This window comes from Myiozetetes cayanensis, unplaced genomic scaffold (genome assembly GCF_022539395.1).
Source record: "Myiozetetes cayanensis isolate MyiCay16 unplaced genomic scaffold, myiCay2020 scf16, whole genome shotgun sequence".
In the NCBI taxonomy this organism is placed as follows: Eukaryota; Metazoa; Chordata; class Aves; order Passeriformes; family Tyrannidae; genus Myiozetetes; species Myiozetetes cayanensis.
Window position 1 is genome coordinate 17,444,374 of NW_026087270.1, and position 18,802 is coordinate 17,463,175.

Here is an 18,802-nt window from a genome sequence, read left to right on the forward strand (position 1 = left end):
CCAAACCACCCAAAGAATCACAGCCAAAGGAATCACAAAGAATGACAAGAAAGGAGCTTTCCCACAATTTGTTGAAAAACCTTCCCTCTGAAGTGGGGGTGCTGCTTTGGGGTGACACCCTTGACCACAGGGGCTGGCCACGAGCCAGCAAATGTTGGCGTTGCCGACCACACCGGGCTGCAACCGGTGATTAAGGTGGGGTTTGCCATTCCAAGAATGGGGAGCCCCCCCGGCCCCACCTGCAAGGGTGGGTCATCACACCACCCCAGCCCCCCGGCTTTGGGGTGCTGTGGGGTGCTGGCAGGCACAGCCGGGTGTTCAGGGAGCCTTTAATCAAGGCGGATGCAAAACCTGCTGTGGCGGTCGGCGCTGGCTCCACATTCCCGCCCGGCTCCTGGAACGGCCCTGCCATCTGCTCAGGGAAAAGTCCTCTGTTGGGGGGGCAGGTTGATTCTGCACCCCGATGGGAGCAGAGGGGTTTGGGGTGAGCATGCTGCTGGCTGGGGTTGCTGCAGGGTACCTAGGGGATCCCTCGGAGGGGTTTTTGGGCTGGTGGGCAAAAACATCCTTGGGGGCTGGGTGGAAGGGCCAGAGGGTGGAGGAGTCCTGAGAGGCTGCTGGGAGTTCCCAAAGGAAGTGCTGGGATGGGATATCCTGCTCTCCCAGGGGGGTCCCCAATACCCTCCATGGTGGCCCCAGTCCTGGTGGGTGAGCTGAGTCTGGTGCTGACCTTTGGGGCAGCAGGGTGGTTCCTGGGTGGAGATAAAGGATTTTGGGGTGAGCATGAGGGCAAGGTGAGGGGCAGAGGAAGACCCAAACGTGCCGTGGTTCTCAGTCAGAGGCCATTGCCCCCAACCCCCAAACCAGGTGGGCACAGACCCCAGGTATGCTCAGGGCAGGCGCAGTGGCCCCTATCCCTTTGTGGGGTGCTGGGGGAGATGGAGAGGACTTTGCCCATGACCCCACCACAGTCTGCACCAGCTGGTCTTGCCCTTGCAGCCCAGCCCTACCTTGGGCTTTGGAATGTCCAGGTCCCTTGGGCACCACGTGCTGCCCAGGGCCACGCTGGGGGCTCACGTGCAGCCGCAGTTCATGGCAGAGATGGGTCCAGCCTTTGCCGGCCCACGAGGGGCAAAGCTGCTGGCTGCACCTCTGGGTCTCCACTGCCGCCCTCCCCCGAGCACATGGGGGGTTGTGGTCCCTGGCTGAGCTGCAGCAGGGCTTGGACACATCAGCCAGCCTGCTGAGAGCTGACAGCCTGTCTGCCAACAGCTCCTGGGCTTCCTGGTGGGGCTCTGTCCCCCGTGCAAGGGACAGGAGTGTCCCTCCAGGGTGGGGGAGCAGGGGACCCTGTCAACTGCAGAGCAGGGATGCACTGAGCAGGGTGGCACTGGCGACAGGGATGGTGCTGGCATCGAGCTGTACAGCAGACACCACCACAACAGCTCCAAATGGGCAGAAGAGGGCTGTGCCAATGGCCTGCCCCTTGGGACAGGCGGCACCAGGAGTGCAGTCGCTGCTAATCAGAGAGCAGCTGAAATGAGAGCAGCCAAACGGCTTTGGCTCATCAGTTCCTGAACTGGTTTACCCACCAGGCAGACGCTGGGGCTGGCACAAGGCAGACAGCAGGAATGTGCCTCTGGCTTTGGGCAGTATCAGGCCCTGCAGTGCTGGAGGGGCTGATGCTGGGATAATGGGGCTGTGGCCACTGAGGAAATGGAGGCCAATACAGACACTGCAGGGTGCTGCATCCATGGGGAAAGGTTTTCCCTCTCTGCTATCATCACTCCTCGTTTCTCTGCCAAACTCTGATCATCAGGGATTAAGCTTCCTTCTCCACACATGGAAAGCCTCAGTGGGGACAGAGAAGGCACACCATGCTCGTTATACCCTTAGAAGGAGAACACAAAGGGTTTAAAAAGCTGATGGTGGCCTTGAGAGCACAGCGTGGGCTGTCGTGGGAGCTTTCTCTCTCTTGCAGCTCAGTCCTTGGGAAAGCCAGCATGGATACACAGGTAACAGCCCTTGGGATGCACTTGGCAGGCAGCTGAAGCAAGTTTTGGCAAGCAGCTGCTCAGGGTCGGACCAAAGGTCTCACGCACCCACCACCCTCCCCTGCACTGGCCTGGAAGGTGCCAGAGCAGCTGCGGGGCGCGTGGGCATCTCTGCAGGGAGCTGCTGGCTGGGCTCACACGGGCAGGGCTCTCTGCACCGGGGTGCAGTTCCCTTCCCTGGCAGTGTCCAGCCGCTCCTGGAGCCTTGGCAAACCCTTGGCACCGGAGATGCCCCGAGGGAAGTGGTTTGACACCCGTCCCACGCGGCGCGTGAGGAGCTCGCTCCCGCCTCGTGCCAAGTTCAATCCAGTGTCCCCTCGCTCCTGTGCCCGCACAAACCACGATGGGGCACCCCTGCCCCGCAGCACCACTGACCGCAGCCCTTGGCACCGTCCATCCGCTGGAGGCTCTTTTTGATTCACCTGGCCTGAGCATGGCAGCGTCCCCAGAGCTGGTCTGGCGCACACTCTGTGCCAAGACTCGCTGCCTGAGCAGTGCCTGCCTCGTCTCCCTTCCCTGAAGCCTGAAATTCAGAGTGAGATTTGGCCACACTGGGGAACTTGTTGTCCTTTCCCAAGTTATTGCAAACAGCGGGTGGGATCAGGGACAAGCAGTTGGGGGGCAGTGCAGGAGGGACTGCTGTGGGAGCACCAGCACACCCCATTTCTGACCATTTACTGCTGCACAGCACAGCGAAGACAGCCATGTTTCTCTCTTTGCCCGGCTCCAGGCAGGTGGGAATGTCATTCCTGTTTCGTTGCAATAATCACTCCTGCATCGAGTGAGACTGCTCCCAAAACAACCACCAGCCATGCTGCAGGGTGTGAGAGAACTGCCTGCAGCATCCGGGAAGAAATTCCACCTATCTGTGCAGGGCTGCACAAACAGCCAGGGCAAGGGCTTTTCCTCCTTCCTCTGAAGTGCCGGCCGTGCTCCTCAGGGCTGTTCCCGTGCTATGGAGATCGACCGTAATGGACTGTAATAACACACTAAATACCACGATTTGTCGGTCCAGCACCTTTCAATAACAAGTCTCCCTTCCCTTCCAAGCTACGGGAGCACTCAAGCATGGAAATGAAAATACTCGCAAGCTGAATGGCTGTCACGTAGGAAGAGGAGGGTGGGAGCCCTCTCCCTGCAGCTCCTGGCATGGAGCAGCCTGGCCCCAGGGCTGCCACGGCGCCGGGCAGGACCCCAGTGCTTCACTCAGGGGCAGACGCTGCCCGGGGCCTCCCCAGCCTGCAGGAGGAGGGGTTTTGGTCACCCACAGCTCAGGTGCTGCCTGGCTTCGCTGTCCCAGGAGGAGCCTCGACTGCAGGCAGTTCCCAGGCAGTTCCCAGGCTGTTGTGCCACGTGCCAGCACATCATCCCAGGCAGGGCTGGGGGACACAGCAGCCTCCCAGCTACTGAGCCCCCTGGTTTGGGGTGCAAGGAGAGGGCCATGGGTGGGACACACATCACCACAGCTGGGAGGGAGAGCTGCTGGGGGCAGAGAACCAGCAGAGCAACACCAAGTTCTATCAGAACAGCACTTAAAAAAATAATTTTAATGTTGTAAGTGTTTTAAGATACACATCTGTTTATTCCACAGCAGGATCCCACAGCCTGAGCTAGCACAGGGGTTGGGAGCAGGCATGGCAGGGGGCCCCGCTCAGCAGGCAAGCACGGGAGGGAGGGAGCAGCGCTGGCACGGGTGGGAGCAGCCCCAGCAGGCTCATCCCTGACCACACATTCACCCAAACCCAAAGCTCAGGCTGAGCCCAGCCCAGAGAGGCACAGCCTGTGCACTCTGGGTGTGCATTCACCGCACAGCAGCACCTCGGGCTGCAAGTGCCCAGCGGGCATGGCCCCAACAGACAGATCCATACATTCTCCAACTGAAGCTCCACAGGGAGAAAAACCCCTTTTTCCCTAGAAACTGCAGCCTCCCTGGCTCAGGAGCCTCATCACTCAAGCACAGCAGCAGCATTTCTCAAATTATCCATAATTTTCCCTGCAGAGCTTGGAGACAACAGCCAAAAGGAGTTGCATGGAACAAGTGTCCTTGTGTTTTCTCAGTGAGGAAACAAAGGCTTTCCAACATGCCACCATCTAAGGAAAGACAAAGTGGATCCCATACTCAAAGGCAGGTGCCTTTCCCAGTCACCAGGAAGTGTCAGCAACAAGGCAGGGACAGGTTAAAGTGCATTGTATCACCTGGTCAGAGCACGAGATGGAGACACCTTAAAGCCTAGCAGTACTAGAACTGCTGGAAGCAACTGACCCCAGGGACCTTGGGGTTTCTGCACCAGCCACAGGTACTGACCAGTGAGCAGGAAGCCATTTAAGAAGTAATGCTGAAAAATGCCATTTCCTTCCCTTGCCTTATGGGGAAATCTAAGTGATGTAAACAGCCATTCAAAATAAGGGCCCTGCTGCTTCCAGAAGTAACTCTGAGCAGTCTCACAGACTCTTTGCTCTTCAAGCGCCATTTACAGCTCACCGTTAGAGCTCACTGTTGCTTGAGAATTATTTCTGCCCTAAGTGTGTCAAACAACTGTTCTGCTCACTGTGAGCCCCTGTAAGGAGGCACCTGGAAAGACACCACATCACCGGAGTGAGTTTGGCTCTGCCAGGTGGGCTCTTCCCAGGGGAGCTTTCAAACACCCCCTCATCCCAAACGAACCAACGTCCACACACCCCTCTGCAGGAGAGAGCAGTTCTTCTGGCCTGGCATCCATCGCCAGCAATGGACACAGGGAGTTCAGTCCAATCAGCCTGAAAGCGACCCGTGAAGTGCAGGAGCACTGGAAGCACCTGTAAACATCACCACAGCGCAGGACATCCTCCTTCAGCTCCTCGCGCCGATCCCCTCCGGACACCGCGGAGCGGGGCTGGCTCGGCAGGGCTGGGGAACGACACGCTCCACCCCGCGCCGGGGCTGCCGTCCCCCCGGCTCAGAAGGTGCTCTCGAGCAGGCAGTGGCACCCGCAGCCCGTGGGACACACCTCCTGCGTGCGGAACCACTCCATCATGTGGCTGGTGTGGCCCCCGTGCCCGCACGTCAGGCAGAAGTTGGAGGAGCCGCGCACGGCCACGTGGCAGATGGCGCACTGGAAGGTGAAGCCCTTGCAGACGGCGCACTGGGTGCCGCGCACCTCGCTGCGGCAGTGGCTGCAGTACACGCCGAACTCTGCCGGCAGGGAAGGAAGGCAGAGAGCACGGTTAGTGTGGAACCACGGATGCAGCAGCCCCCCATCAGCAGATGAGCTCCCTGAACCCACTGCCCAAGAGACCTGCCCCAAAGCTCCCCCAGGAGATCTGGAGATCTTGGTTTGATCAAGGAACGGGCAGTCGGAGCGTCAGGGCACCAAGTGGCCCACTAATCCCCCTGACAGATACAGCTGTCTGCTGGGAACGGCTGTTGGATTTCCATCAACACTGAAACGTGAAGGCTTCCCCTTGTCTCCTCTGCCTCTCACCACTGCCACTGACAAACAAGAACAGCCTCTATTTCTCATCACAGAGAGAGGACCCAGACTGTACCCAAGGCACTTGATGCCTGCACAGTGCCCTGTCAGCCGTGGAGAGGCAACAAGCAGCAATTTTTACTCCAGTTACTCTCCAAGAGTCATTCTGGGTGACAAGGTGAGGCAACTGCTCCTTCTCTGGCATCCCTCACCTGCTTCTGTCCCCACAGCTTAAGCACATCTGTCCCCAGGGGTCTGGGAAGACGTTCTGGCAGCTGTGCTTAGGCTGGGCATCTACACTACGGAAAATATTCTGGGAGAAAAGTTCTCTTTGCCTATTTCTTGACTAGCTCACCCACTTAGAGATCTTGCAGTTTTAACATAAGGACACTTCAACCCAGAATCAAGGAGGACAGGGTGTGCCTGAGCTTTTACTCAGAGGGAATGAAGGACATCCATCAGCACAGAGCTGAGCGCTGCTGGCATGGCAGTGTGCGCATTTCCAGCTTTGCTGGAGAGATGTCACAGCCCTTGAACCAACACCTGCAAGCCTCATCTCCACCCAGAGCAGGGAGGAAGTCAGACACATTTAGTGGCAGAGCTAACCTCTGTCAGAGGTTAAATGCCACAATTTCAGTGACGTTTCAGTGACCAGTGGGCACTCTTCATCCGTGTAGGAGGAGGCTCTGCCTCAGCAGGAGGAAACCAGCTTGGATTTTGCCTTATTTGCAAGCTATTGGTGATGGATTGAGCAGGGGGGGTCCTGCTGCTTTTAGTGCTGAAGGATGCTGAAACCAGCTTGATCAACCTAGACCTATCACACGGATAGGTAAGACAAATGCTTCCTCACCAAAGCTGGCATCAACAGGGATAGCAAAGCCCTGGTAGGGAAGGGAGAGGCAGATGTTTACAGAAGAAGAAACCAAAGAGCTGACAGCATCTTATTAAAAAATAAAGCACATTCTGCTGAGCAGGCAGGATGACATTTTATCTAAAATTGTAGGACCGACAGTCAATCACTTCATACTACGAAAGACAGTCCCACTTTTAAATGGTGGGAAGTTCTAACACACCTCCCTTAGGTGTGTATGAAGATCCTTCCCTTGGGTGGGGACACCCCTGAAGGTCACTCCTCAAGGGTGAGTGAAATTTGCCCATGGCCACTGCTATGGGTGAGTAACATCAATGTCTACATGATAATTACTAAGCTAGCTTTGATATTACTGATTTAATAACCAGTGCCCTATATTAGTCATTTAAACTTTCTATACTGTGCAGTAAATAATTCTGTTTAAAGCCTTTTTAGTCCAATCATTATCATTATTATCATCAATTTCAATAAAACCTTCATATTTTATTCATATTAAATATCTGGTTTGCCATTATTAACCCTTTGGAACGATTCATGCCATGGTTCAATCACACCTGTAACATCATTTTAAACCCTCGTGACTCCCCCGGATGGGTCTCTCAGATAAATGTTGTCCTTGCTCAGTCTGTGACACATCCCACCCTGCAGACTGCATGTTCCTAAGCTCCTGAGGCAGAGCTGTGACCCTGCCTGGGCAACTGGAGCAGCCACTCACCAATTCCTTTGTGGGGATCAGGGGGACACGAGACAAACTTCAGCACCTCCGCCCGCTTCTCCCGCAGGCCCCAGCGATAAAGGATTTCTCCGTAGCACTTCTTAAAGTCATCGAACTGCTGAGTGTTGGCAGGATCCAGCAGCCTAGAGGAGCAAACAGGCTAGTGACTGTCTCTCAGAGGCTCTGGTCGCAAGGCTCTTTCCAGTGATGGCTGTGCAGTGATGTTGCTATCAATGCAACACTTCCCACGTGCTGCTGAAACGCTGCTGAGCTCTAAGAACTGCCCTGGCCTCCACCTCTTCTGCAGGCTCCGTGGGTGGACTGCCCTCTGGGGCCAGGGCCACTTAGGGATGTATCATGTGTAATCCCAGCAGTGTTGACCTGCAGGATGAAGCTTCTCCAAGTGACTACGTGGATGGTAAGGTCTAGGGGTAGGTGTGGTACTGCACAGCACCAGAGACCTGGTGATGGAGTCCCAGGGGACTTGGACACGGGGGTCACACTTGCCTGAACAACCCCGAGGCACACAGTAACCTACCTCTTGTTTTTCTCATGCTGGTCTTTCTCCCGCTCCCGATGGTCAGGATACATCAGGTTTCCGTAGCGGAAGTCATCCGGGGAAGACTCGCACCAGGGGGTGGAGGCCTGCTCCGTGTCTTTGTTTGCTGCAAGCACCAAGAGGCTGTGAGCCCGGTCACAACCAGCCTCAGGAAGGGACAGGGGAGCCCACAGGTCTGCACCCCCACAGGTTTCTCTCTGACACGTTGTACCATTCCCACAAACACTGCCCTGCCTCTGAGAACCAAGTGCCAGCCTCTACTCCCCACGTGCTTCCACTGCACTTCTGGTGACAGGACGGGCACGGGGATCACCAGGCAGAGAAATCTAACGTGGAGGGACCCCTTTTGCCTTGGGCTTTAGACAGAAAGTAACCAGGCAACCAATGCCATGGAGTTTGTTTGGGAATGCTATCCCTGGCAGACCTGGGCTGCTCTTTCCTAGAGAGGGAGGACTCTCATCACCAGGGCTGCTGTTACGTAAAGGGGCCTCTGTATGCAAGGCCCTGCCCCGGGGCAGGGAGATGACTGCTAATAACTGCTGCAAGGCAACATCTGCTCTGCTAACCCCCATCCTCCCCTCTTCCCCATGTCATAGATGCCTTGATAGCACACTGAAAACTCACAGATTGGTGCTAACAGGGCTGGTGCTGCCCCAGGCCGTGTATATCGCTAGGAATTAGCCAACAGCTTCAACTCTGACATGGGAGCCCTTAGGAGTGACCAGTCTTTGTCACCTTTGCAGCTCAGATATTCATGGCACCAGGAACCCAGTCTTGCCAACTGCTGCTGTTTTTCCAGTGACAGGAGAAGGCACAGCATTGCTTTTCCCCCTGGACCCTGTGGAATTAGCTGGCTGATGACATTTCAAGGGCTCTCTCAATACTCACTGAATGACTGTGGTGACTGGGAGAGGTGCCTCAGGGTTGGAGGATGGCAAATGCCACTCCTGCCTTCAAAAAGGACAAGGAGGAGGACCCAGGGAACTGCAGGCCAGTCAGCCCCAGCTTGATCCCTGGGGAGGTGATGGAGCAGCTAATCCTGGGAACCATGTCCAGGCACATGAAGGACAAGGAAATTAGCAGGAGTAGTTGGCATGAGTAAAGGCCTTCTCCAAAGACCAGTCAGACAGTATCTACTGAAGTCAGAAGGTGCAGAACTGCAGAAACCTCGACACAGATACTGCAAGTCCTGCTCAATTCCAGCCATGGAATCACACCATGTTGGCCAAACCCCACAGAGCTGCTCTGGCAGAGCACACCTGCAATCACAGCCAGTACTAACTCCCTCCTTTCCCCACCACAGGAGCATCTAAAACCTCGGCCAGAAGGGAGGGAGACTCCTTTATTTACCCTGGTCTCGTACCTATGTTCCAGCCTCCGGTGCCAATTCCAGGGTCTGACATGCTGGAACAGGAGCCAGAGGAAGTAAAGCTGGGCTGTTGAGGGAGAAAGGAGAAGAAATCATGTCATCTGCATGAGAGATGTTCGAAGGTATTCAAGACAAACGTGAAAGAAACGGTGACCGTACGTATCGGCTGTGGGAGGCCAGGTTGGAGGCACGCTGAGGAAAGGGGCCGTAGGAGTTGGGGCACCCCTGTAGCCTGGACTGGGCTTCAAACACACTGCAGAGCATGGCCAGGGTCTGCACATCGTGGAGCTGTGAGTAATGAGCCAGCCTGGGAAACGAAAGGACAGTGTGAGACCGGGCAGAATTCAGCAGCAAAACCACAGAGACCCCAGGGTAGCTGATTGCCAGCCTGCCACATGGTCTGGGGGACATGACTGCTCACACGTGTGCTCTGAGGGACTGGGCTGGCTTTTCTGCCACACCTCTGAGAAGGCAAGTTCTCCTGAAAATGCTCATGGCCTAACTGGTGGGAGAAAAACAGGAGCTCTGGGAATCCAGCAGTACTCGTGGCCTGATGAAACACTGGAGCCATCAGACTCACTCCCAGCCACAACATCTGTCTGACAAAGCCCTCTGGGGTGCAAGCATCCCACATCCAGATCACAAGGCAAAATCCCACTGCAGGTTTTTTGGATGGCTGGGAAATTTCTGGTTTGCTCTGAAGACTGAGAGTGATGAAGAACAACCCGTGCTCCACTCCCACTGCTGCCATGGAGCAGGAGAGGGCTCAGCTAATCAACAGTATGGAAAGTACACCACACAAATCCTGTGCCTCCAAACAGGGTGTATCAACAGATGCAATTACTAACTGTAATATCAGTTACTAATTACGTGCCCTCCTGAGCAGATTCACTATCTGGAAGACATCTGTAGCTAACACTAGGCTTTGAGACCACTGGAATGATTTCCCAGTAATGCTACATGGCAACAGGGAGTCTGAAGGTGAAAAAAGCTGCTGCCCCAACAGGCTCGGTCAGTGGGGAGCAGGAACCCCACATGTCCAGATCAGGCACTGCTGGAAAGCAGAGCTCCACCCGTGCCTGGCTGTTGCTCAGTGCCAGCCCAGGAAGATCTGGGTGACAGCTGGAAGGCCAAGTGCTGCCTCCCATGTGCCATGAACACATTTGGAGCTCCCCTTTGTGGGGCACTGCGGGCTCGAGAGGGGAGAACAATCCCCGCTGTGGCACTGCTCCAGAGCCCAAATGAGCCTCACACGGACACAGCTATGGAGGGCTCTGCTGCAGCAACCATTCCCAGCCCCTCCCCGGCACCCAGACACCTACAAGGACTCCAGTAATTGACGTCCAAATGGATGTTGTGCCCAAGGTATCTCCAAATCTGGGTCAGACTTCGGTCCGAGACAGAGATCAGTGGCTACCATGGCCAGTGACCAAACCTGGCAGACAGGAAGGAAAAGCAGCAAAGCTACAATTAGGAATAACCACACTCCCAGGGCATAGGTGTGCACAAATTCACACACAGATAATAATGGAGCTTGCTTTTCTTTTTTTTTCCCCCTGACAGCAGGAAACAGTTTCGGTCTCTGTGTCACAAGTAATACAGAGAATAACGCAAAACCAAAGCTTTCCTCTTTTCCCACTTGCTCTGAGTTTGGGTTAAATGTGAAAGCAGAACAGTCTATATCTGTCAGCTTAACAAATCTATTAGTAAATTTTATATTCACGAGCTTCAAAAGGGTTTAGCTTTGATACAGTTCTTGTTTTTGGAGATGGCTGGTGGCAGAAAGTTTACTGGTAAATCAGTTTGTGCATAAAAAGTATCTTTTGATGCGTTCTGAGTGTTACTGGACACTGTTCTCCTAGCACAGCCTGGCACAGACAGGAGCACAGTTTGCCACTTCTAATTCAGAAGTTTAACCAGTTAAATCAGAGAACAGGCAACACGGAAAAGTAAAAAAATCACATTATCCAAGTAAAAGAACAGCAATCCCAGGGCTGCTCACGGTGAAACCAGACAGAAAGAAACAGAAAAGAAACCGAAACAAGGACAGGGCTGAGTATGGGAGAGCAGAGAGGAACCAGGAAAGACACCACTTCCTACACTGCTCCAGAGCACATCGGACACGTAACCTGCCACTCGAGCCTCTGTGTCTGCTGGGACAGCTGCAATACAGGCTGGACTTACATGGACAGAGAAAAACAAGCCAGAAACAGAGGGATCTCATAGAAATCCTGCTGAAGTTACTCCACCCAAGCTCTGGTCCAATGAGAGCAAACCAGACTGCGAGGGGAAGCACAGACAAAGGGGAACCAGAACTACTTTCTCTCTCTGGGTCCAGCAGAATCCACCATGAAGCAAAACAACAGCCTGAGTTTGCTTTGGATCACATCAGGTAAGCCTGTGCATGCTGCCTGCCCAGCTCTAGATGTGCCCAGCTGCTCTGTCACTGCCAGCTCCCAGCTCCTTCAGGTGCTCCTGCATCCTGCCAAATGTTCTGCCTGTTGCAATGGACTAATCACAGAGAAAAGGATGGGCCACAAGAGCTATTTGTCTCCTATTTTCAGCTGAAGACAAGTAGCCAGCCCCATTTTGGGGTCCCTCGGGAGAAGCTAGCTGCAGTTAGCACCTAGTTAGCACACATGAATGCCAAACAATGGGAGCGATTACACGAGTAAAAGAAAAGAATTCTGGATCAGAATGCTGACAGCAGCTAGGCAACTCTGTGCACAGTTACTCCACTGGATGACTCAAAAGCAGGCTGCATTCCTCAATTTGCCTACAGGAATTCCCTGAAAAATGTGCTTCACTCAGTTTGGCAAAGGGCATAAACAATCTGCTTGCAGCCCTGGGAGGGAATCTCCCCATGCCAAGAGCCAGCGAGGTGGGGACCACCTTGGCAGCTGTTCCACAGGCCTCTGTTCACCAACCAGAGGCTTCCTGCTGAACCCAGGCGGCTGTTTGGGTGTCACAGTGGCAGCACAAGCCATTTGAGGGTAGCACAGGTGTGATTCCGTGCCATACCTGCACCAGATCCCTGCGTCCCACAGCCAAGGCCGAGGCAGCGTTCTTCTGGCACGTCTCCTGGATGTTATTCACATTCAATCTGAAGAGAAAGGAGGGAGCTCAGCTCTCGTTGGCACATCTCCTATGAAGGTGGGGAGGGATAGGGGGAATGTGGTGCTGGCAGCATGAGCAGCCCAGAAGCTCCTGGTCAGTACAAGCCTGCTCACATGGCCGGGATCCCCTGCCTTCCTTCTGTTACTCAGGGATCACTGCTGTCCTTCTCCTAGTGTTCATTTTCCCTAATACACCACACATCAAGTGCAGCTCCACACTAGCTGGGACTGACCCCAAGCAGCACCATTTCCCAAAGATATCACACCAGTGCCAGGATATCACCAAGCCCAGAATCATTCCTATCCCTAAGAGCTGTTTCCATTCGGCTCTGATTGACCTGGAGGGAGATGGTGGAATGCTGTGGAGAATCAGGATGGCCTCCAGCCTGTTCCCAAGTAGGAAAACACATCCACTGGGAAGCCTCTGAGGGGCTGGCAAGGTGGGCTGGGGAAAACCCACCTGGACTTTTCTGCTTGTCATCAGAAATCTTCACAAGGCTCTTAACACTTCAACACTGCTAAAGGTTTTAAGGCATATGGAAAAGGGTCAGGCTGTTTACATGACATATCCCAAGCAGAAAGGTCCAACAGGTTTTTTTAAAGAACATTCTTTTTGATAATATAGAAAAAGAGAGAAGGAAGGGGAGTTTTTCCTCTCTTCCGACCCCCCTTCCCCCTCCAGCTTTAAGGAAGGAAATCTGCTTCTTCCCTGAATGTCCATAGACTGGAAATTCCATGAAGGACCAGTCAGTATTACCTAAGCTAAGAAAGAAAAAATTCAGGAACAGAGGTTTTGTAACTGTATGATTTAGAAAGTTTGGAAAAGGGAAGCCCTTTGTTTAAAAAAAAAACCCAAACCCCACAAAATGCTCACAGAACCCCCTCCTTGCCATTAAGGCAGAACAACTTGCAGTACAGACTTGGCATGTACAAACAAGTTGCCAAATACTTCTGAAATTAAAAAGCCTTATGAGCTATTAACAATTTTATAGAACAAAAATGTGGATTTACTGAGATTTTGAAGCCTGTGCTTAATTTAAGTGTAGAATTTAACATGAGACCTGAAAAAGAATTTGTACTGATAATTCCTCTCTTTAGTTGGTGAAAACCTGAACCCATAAGTGATGATGCTGAAGTGCCACTTTAAACTCTATTTAGAGCACCCCATCACAAATTTCTTCCCTCCCACTTTCCAGATTTACAGGAGACAAGTCCCCTCTCACAGGCAGAGAGGTACCATAAAAAAAGGGGCCAGACAAGAACAGAGGAAGAAGGTAGAGAAACATTCAAAGATCAGCGCTGAATTTGTCAGGATTAAAGCCCAGTAGTGCCAAAAACCGCCGCTTCCATTTGGGAGGGGATGGCAGCGCGTACACACTCACATGTAGAGCTCCCCCAGCAGCTTGTGGACAGGCAGCAAGCAGGAAATATCCTGGATAATAACTTTCCCAGCAGCTTTGATGGGTCGGTTGTTGGCATCCGTCCCCTCTCGTTTGCTTTTCCACCTCCTCGATTTCTGCGGAACGAACGGCCGTGTGTTACTGGGGAAGGGGATGGCAGAGCGCTCGGGACAGGGAACAAAGCACTGGGGTCAGGAATAATGCAAGCAGCACCCAAACCTGCCTTTCAGAAGGCTCTGTGTTACCCTGAAAAACATCCATGGCATGCCCAGGAGAACAAGCATCTCCATCTGTAGGGAGGGAAAAGCAGGTCAAGGCAGCGAGCTCAAGGTCGAACTCACTCAAAAAGTACTTTGTGAGTTCCCCTGTGAAAGCCAGTAAGAGAACAGATCAACACGGGGATGCCAATCAAACCTGGGCAAGTTTGGCAGGAGGACTGTTCAGTTCTCATTCTCTGGGAACCCTCTGCACACAGACCAGGGCTGCCTTCAGCCAGGATCAGCACAGAGACATTGCCTCGGGGCAAGCCGGCAGCTCCAGACTGTCTCTAGGTCTGCCCTTCCAGGGTGAGCACAGCCCTGTTCAGCCCCAGCACAGGGCTCCCACCTCCTGCTTTATCAACAGCTTCAAACAAACAACCAGCAGATGATAAAGCAGGGCCCAAGTTTTCCTAGCAAGGGTCCTTAGCTACCATGCTCACAGCTACTTACAGCTGGCTCAGGACGTAAGAGGGGGGAGAAGGAAGGACAGGAACCAACAAAAGGGAACAGATACAAGAAGCCAAGATTCCCAAATACTCCCTGTAAGAGACACAGAGGCCCTCTTAATGCCAAGCTGCATACAGCTACCTTGGCTGGGTGAAACACCACCGGGTATTTGGCTGGTATCCTGGCCTCTTCCAGCTCCTTGGTCTGGGAGGGTGAGGAGACAGGACGAGAGGATGTGCAGCAGCACAACAGGCAGAAGGCACTGGAGCTCTCCCAAGGGAAGCACTGGCTGCTACGCAGGGTTCTGATGCTTTGCAATGCTGCTCCCCTATGGAGTGTTCCCTCAGTGGCACACAGAGCCCACGTGCCTGGTCATGCTGAGCTGTGGAGGCCTCCTGAGGCACTCCTGCTGGGGCTTCCTCCTCCTCTACTGGAAGCAGAACAGCCCCTCTGAAGGGGCCAGCGAAGCAGCCCGGTGCTGATGACTCTGCAAGGCAGACACAGCCCACACAAACTCACATCCCTGCTCCCAAAGAGCAGCCTGGGCTACAGCAAGGGCAGGACTTGGACCTGCAAGCAGGGTCACCTCTACTGTGGGTGTGAGGCCAGCCCTGGGATGGCTGCACGCCAAATGGCCTTTGACCACGGCCGTGCAGTCCTGTGAAAACCTGGGCAGGCTTATCAGACACAAAACGTCCTTAAAAAACTCCTCATGAGTTATTTATTATAGCTATAAATTTATTGTAATTATTATATTATATTATTGTTATAAGATTAATTCCTCCTTCACTGCCTGCCTGGCCCAAGCTTAGGCCAATGTGCTGAGAAGGTCTTGCCATGCTGAGCACGATTCCAGCACACACCACAGGAAGCGAAACAACTCCTAAAGCTGCTCTGGACACCGGGCAGCCGAGGATCAGAGGCTCCAGCACAGGTATGACAGTAAGTGAGGAAGGTATTTCAGCCTTGAAGGAGGCAAAGGTGGGTTTTTCCAGGCGTGCTCATGTGACAGAGCATCACCATTCCCCTGATCTTCCAGCACTCCCCGGAGTAAAGAGGAGCAGAGTGTGCACAGGGCCCAAGATTCAGAGGTGCCAAACACTGGTAGGAACAGTGCTGTCAGCACCCAGTGCTCTGGGGAAGCTGGCTGTCTAGGGCAGGGTGTTTTCTCTGCCACAACCCCTCACACCCTAATTCATCCAAGCAGAATGTGCCTGCAGTACTTCTCTGCACCCTGAAGCTGAGAAGTGCTGTGCAGGGGAAGGTGGCTAGAACAGGGTCAGGGGGGAGACCCAACCAACCTCCTCATACCTCAGCTCCTAATCAAGGCACTGCCTGGACCAGCTCTGCCTCTCTTGCCACTGGGCAGGCTAACCCTCTTGTGATAACCCAAACATTTATCTGCCCTTCCTGTGGTGGAGGAGGGGGCTGTATTACAACAAGGTTCCCAAATTAACAGTGGCACCTGTATCCCATTCCTTCTGAGGGCAGGAAAATGCTGTCTCCTGGGTGCAGCGAGGAGCTGCCAAAACCAGTACCTGAGCAAAGCTTGGGAGCCCCAGCACAACAACATCCCACCAGGGCAAGAGCTCAGGCACCTTCCTGGAAGGGCTACCAGGCTCCCCACAACAAAAGCTGTTACTTGTGCTGTGTCTGAGCAGGTGTTTGAGCCCAGGCTGGCAGACACAGCACCACATTCTTCAGGGCTATCAACAAGGGCTTCTAGAGCTTGGCAGGTAATTTGGAGAGCAACTTGCCACCTCCTGACCATCTGTAAGCCAGCTGCCTCCAGGACTTACAGCCGATGGAGAGCTCCCTCTGCCCGAGGCAGGTTCTCTGCCCCATTTTTGGGAACAGATTCAACCTGCTCCTGCCCTCTGTAAGAGCGGACTGAAGAAGCCTCCCAACAGGCATTTCAAAGACTACAGAAACAGGGACAACACGTACCACTTTCCACAGGTAATTCAGTAAAATGTTTTTGGAGGAGAATGACAACAAATGAGGATGAGAATGAAAAAGAGGTCTCATGAATGGTTTTCACTGCTTGCTGTTAGCATATCAGCAGACAAATGAAGACACCAAAGATATCAGAAACCCCTGAAGACTGGGACTCACATTAAAATTGTCCTGTTTTCTCCCTTTTAGCACTGCCTATTGACTGGCAAAAAAGGAAGCCCTAACTCTTTACTGATGCAGCACCTGGACTGGTCAGTTAATGGCCACAGGCCCTGCCAGTACTACACTTCCCTGCCCACCACTTCCTGCCCCTAAAGCTGTGACAGAAGAAAATCACAAAGCCACATGTAGAGTCACCATTAAAAATGTCTGGTTTTTTGCAATTCAGGTTTGCCTCAGCTACAGCAACAAAGTGTTAGGGGGAAACCCCACAACTGGAAGTGTAGGAACCATCCCGGATGGGGTAAAACTCATCACCATTGACAGCAGAAGCTCTACTTTGAATCCAATAATTGCTGCTGTTAATTACAGGAGTGGCTCTCCACCAGGTGGTATTTGAGCCCTTTTAACAGGGATTACCAGAGACGTGCAAAACTCTAGGTTGGGTCTGTCTGGCCAAGGTCCACCACAAGGTTTCTCCCTCCCTTCCGCTTCATTTCTTCTCCTGGGAGGAGCTCCCACTACGGGGTAATTGAAAGGTGTCACCAAGGCTCCTGGGCATTAGGGCAGAACAGAAAACACATCTCTTCCTAGAACTGGAGCACAGGTCAGGAAGGGGAGCAGGAAACACAATGCTTGGAGCGGAAGCAGAAATCAACATGCATGCACCGAGCTAACTACTGACAGCTGAAGGACAAAGGCGTGGCTCTTCTGCACTGCCCCAACACTTCTATCTCTTCCTGTAGACTGCAATCCATGCCAAGGAGAACTGCATCTATTCAGCTGCTCCTCAGTTTAAGGAGAGGAAGATAAGAAAGAAAATAGCTACAGTGATAAGTAAACTAAGACTCATCAGTTCCTCAGAGCAGGAGAAGGAAAGTAACCAAAGCATTTATGACAATCATGGGATTGGAGGTGACAGCAGGGAACAGCATTGAATAACGACTAAAAAAGCCAGCCTGCACCTGCACTACTGCACCCAAGGCTGTAATTTGCTGCAATCTGAGGTGATAACGATGGCAGTAAATGGGTTACATGTAGAAACAGATAGCCCAAGAATAAGCCACCAACTGCTTTGTAGCAACCACCATCATCACTGCATACTCAGCAGAAGGAGTTGCAAAATGCTGCGTGCCCGCTTGGAGAGGATGCTGAACACTTGGGTGTGTGTGCCTCGGGATCCTGCTGAGGCAGGCAGTGCTTGAAGTAGGATCCTGAAATGCAAAGTGCCTGTTTCGCATAAGTGTATGCAAAATGTCAGGATTCCTGGTATAAACTGGCCTCAGTAGGGCAAAGGGAAGGGCCGTGGGCAGAAGAAAACAGACTCAATGCCAAAGATTAAGCTACAATGAGGCACTTACAAAACAGTTAATCTTGCTCAAAGTCAGGTTCAAACTGCTTCTAATATTGTTGGGGTTTTTTTTAAATAAAATGTAAAAATCGCTGCCTCCCTGCAGAAAGCTATGCCCCTTTATTCTGAACAACTGCCTACACATTAACTCCCCCACGCGGCTCATGCAGCACTGCCTGGATTTTCTCTTCAAAATAATCAACATTTACTATTTCCAGCATCTCCCACAGTATCAGGCACCTTCCACGAAGGTGCTAAAAAAAATCCAAGGCCCTTTTGAATCAAGTGCCCCACAGCAGGAGTATTTCTTTATAGCTTCCATCAATCAATAGCTGGCACCTGCCTTGAAGCACAGGCATTTGGGCAGAGCCATAACCTAGAAAGAAGGATGAATTATTGCTTCCTGTACACTTGCTAAGCTCTGGGTTCCCCAAACAGCTTGAGCAATGCTGAGCTCTTCTCCCAGAAGGAAGGCACCTGATCTGCACTAATAACCTCCAGCTCTCCTTGGGCATGCCTGTGTCTTTGCCTGAGGCACTACTGCCCAATTTAGAGAGTCAGATTAGGCTCTTCCAAAGGTTATCCACAAATGCAATCAATCCTTCAAGGCCTGGACCAAGCCCTGTATCATTTTTAAGTATATGTTAGACAAAATCATAACTTTATCACATCACTACTTGCTCTTCCTTCCAGGTCAGTGGTAAGGGAATTAAACTGGGGACCTTTGTGCACCCCAATTTATCACACCACAACCTGGCAAGTTCCTTGCTTGATTTTCTTTCTTTCCTTCAGTCTGTTCCTGATCCAAGACAGAACCTCTTTTCTTGCATGCACTGCTCCCATTTCTTTATTAGCTCTTTGCAAAAAGGCTCGACGGAGTCATGCAAATTACTTCTGCTTTCTTTCACCTATTATTTGCTAGCATAGTCCTAGAGCTGTTGTAATTAGGAAAGTTTGATCCCATTATACCAAGTTAAATTAGGTGTTACAGGATTCTATTTTATTCCCTGCTGTCTTATGAAGAGATAGCGTGAAGGACAGCAGCTGTGAGAAAACAGCTGTTCACACAGACATTAAGACAAACCGACCTACAGAG

General features: G+C 52.6%; 1 protein-coding gene across 4 annotated transcripts in view; it reads right to left on the reverse strand.

Annotated features, from left to right (window-relative positions):
• Positions 1-3,572: 3,572 nt before the first annotated feature.
• WDR59 (WD repeat domain 59) overlaps positions 3,573-18,802 on the reverse strand; it is a 47,519-nt gene continuing 32,289 nt past the window's right edge. For all 4 annotated transcript variants that reach the window (XM_050311155.1, XM_050311152.1, XM_050311153.1 and 1 more), the window contains 8 exons: positions 13,516-13,649; positions 12,039-12,120; positions 10,340-10,452; positions 9,177-9,324; positions 9,012-9,084; positions 7,628-7,754; positions 7,090-7,232; positions 3,573-5,226 (listed from right to left, as the gene is read on the reverse strand). In XM_050311155.1, the coding sequence (XP_050167112.1) occupies positions 4,991-5,226; positions 7,090-7,232; positions 7,628-7,754; positions 9,012-9,084; positions 9,177-9,324; positions 10,340-10,452; positions 12,039-12,120; positions 13,516-13,649 (1,056 nt within the window). In that variant the 3' untranslated portion in view covers positions 3,573-4,990. The remainder of the gene's footprint in view (positions 5,227-7,089; positions 7,233-7,627; positions 7,755-9,011; positions 9,085-9,176; positions 9,325-10,339; positions 10,453-12,038; positions 12,121-13,515; positions 13,650-18,802) is intronic.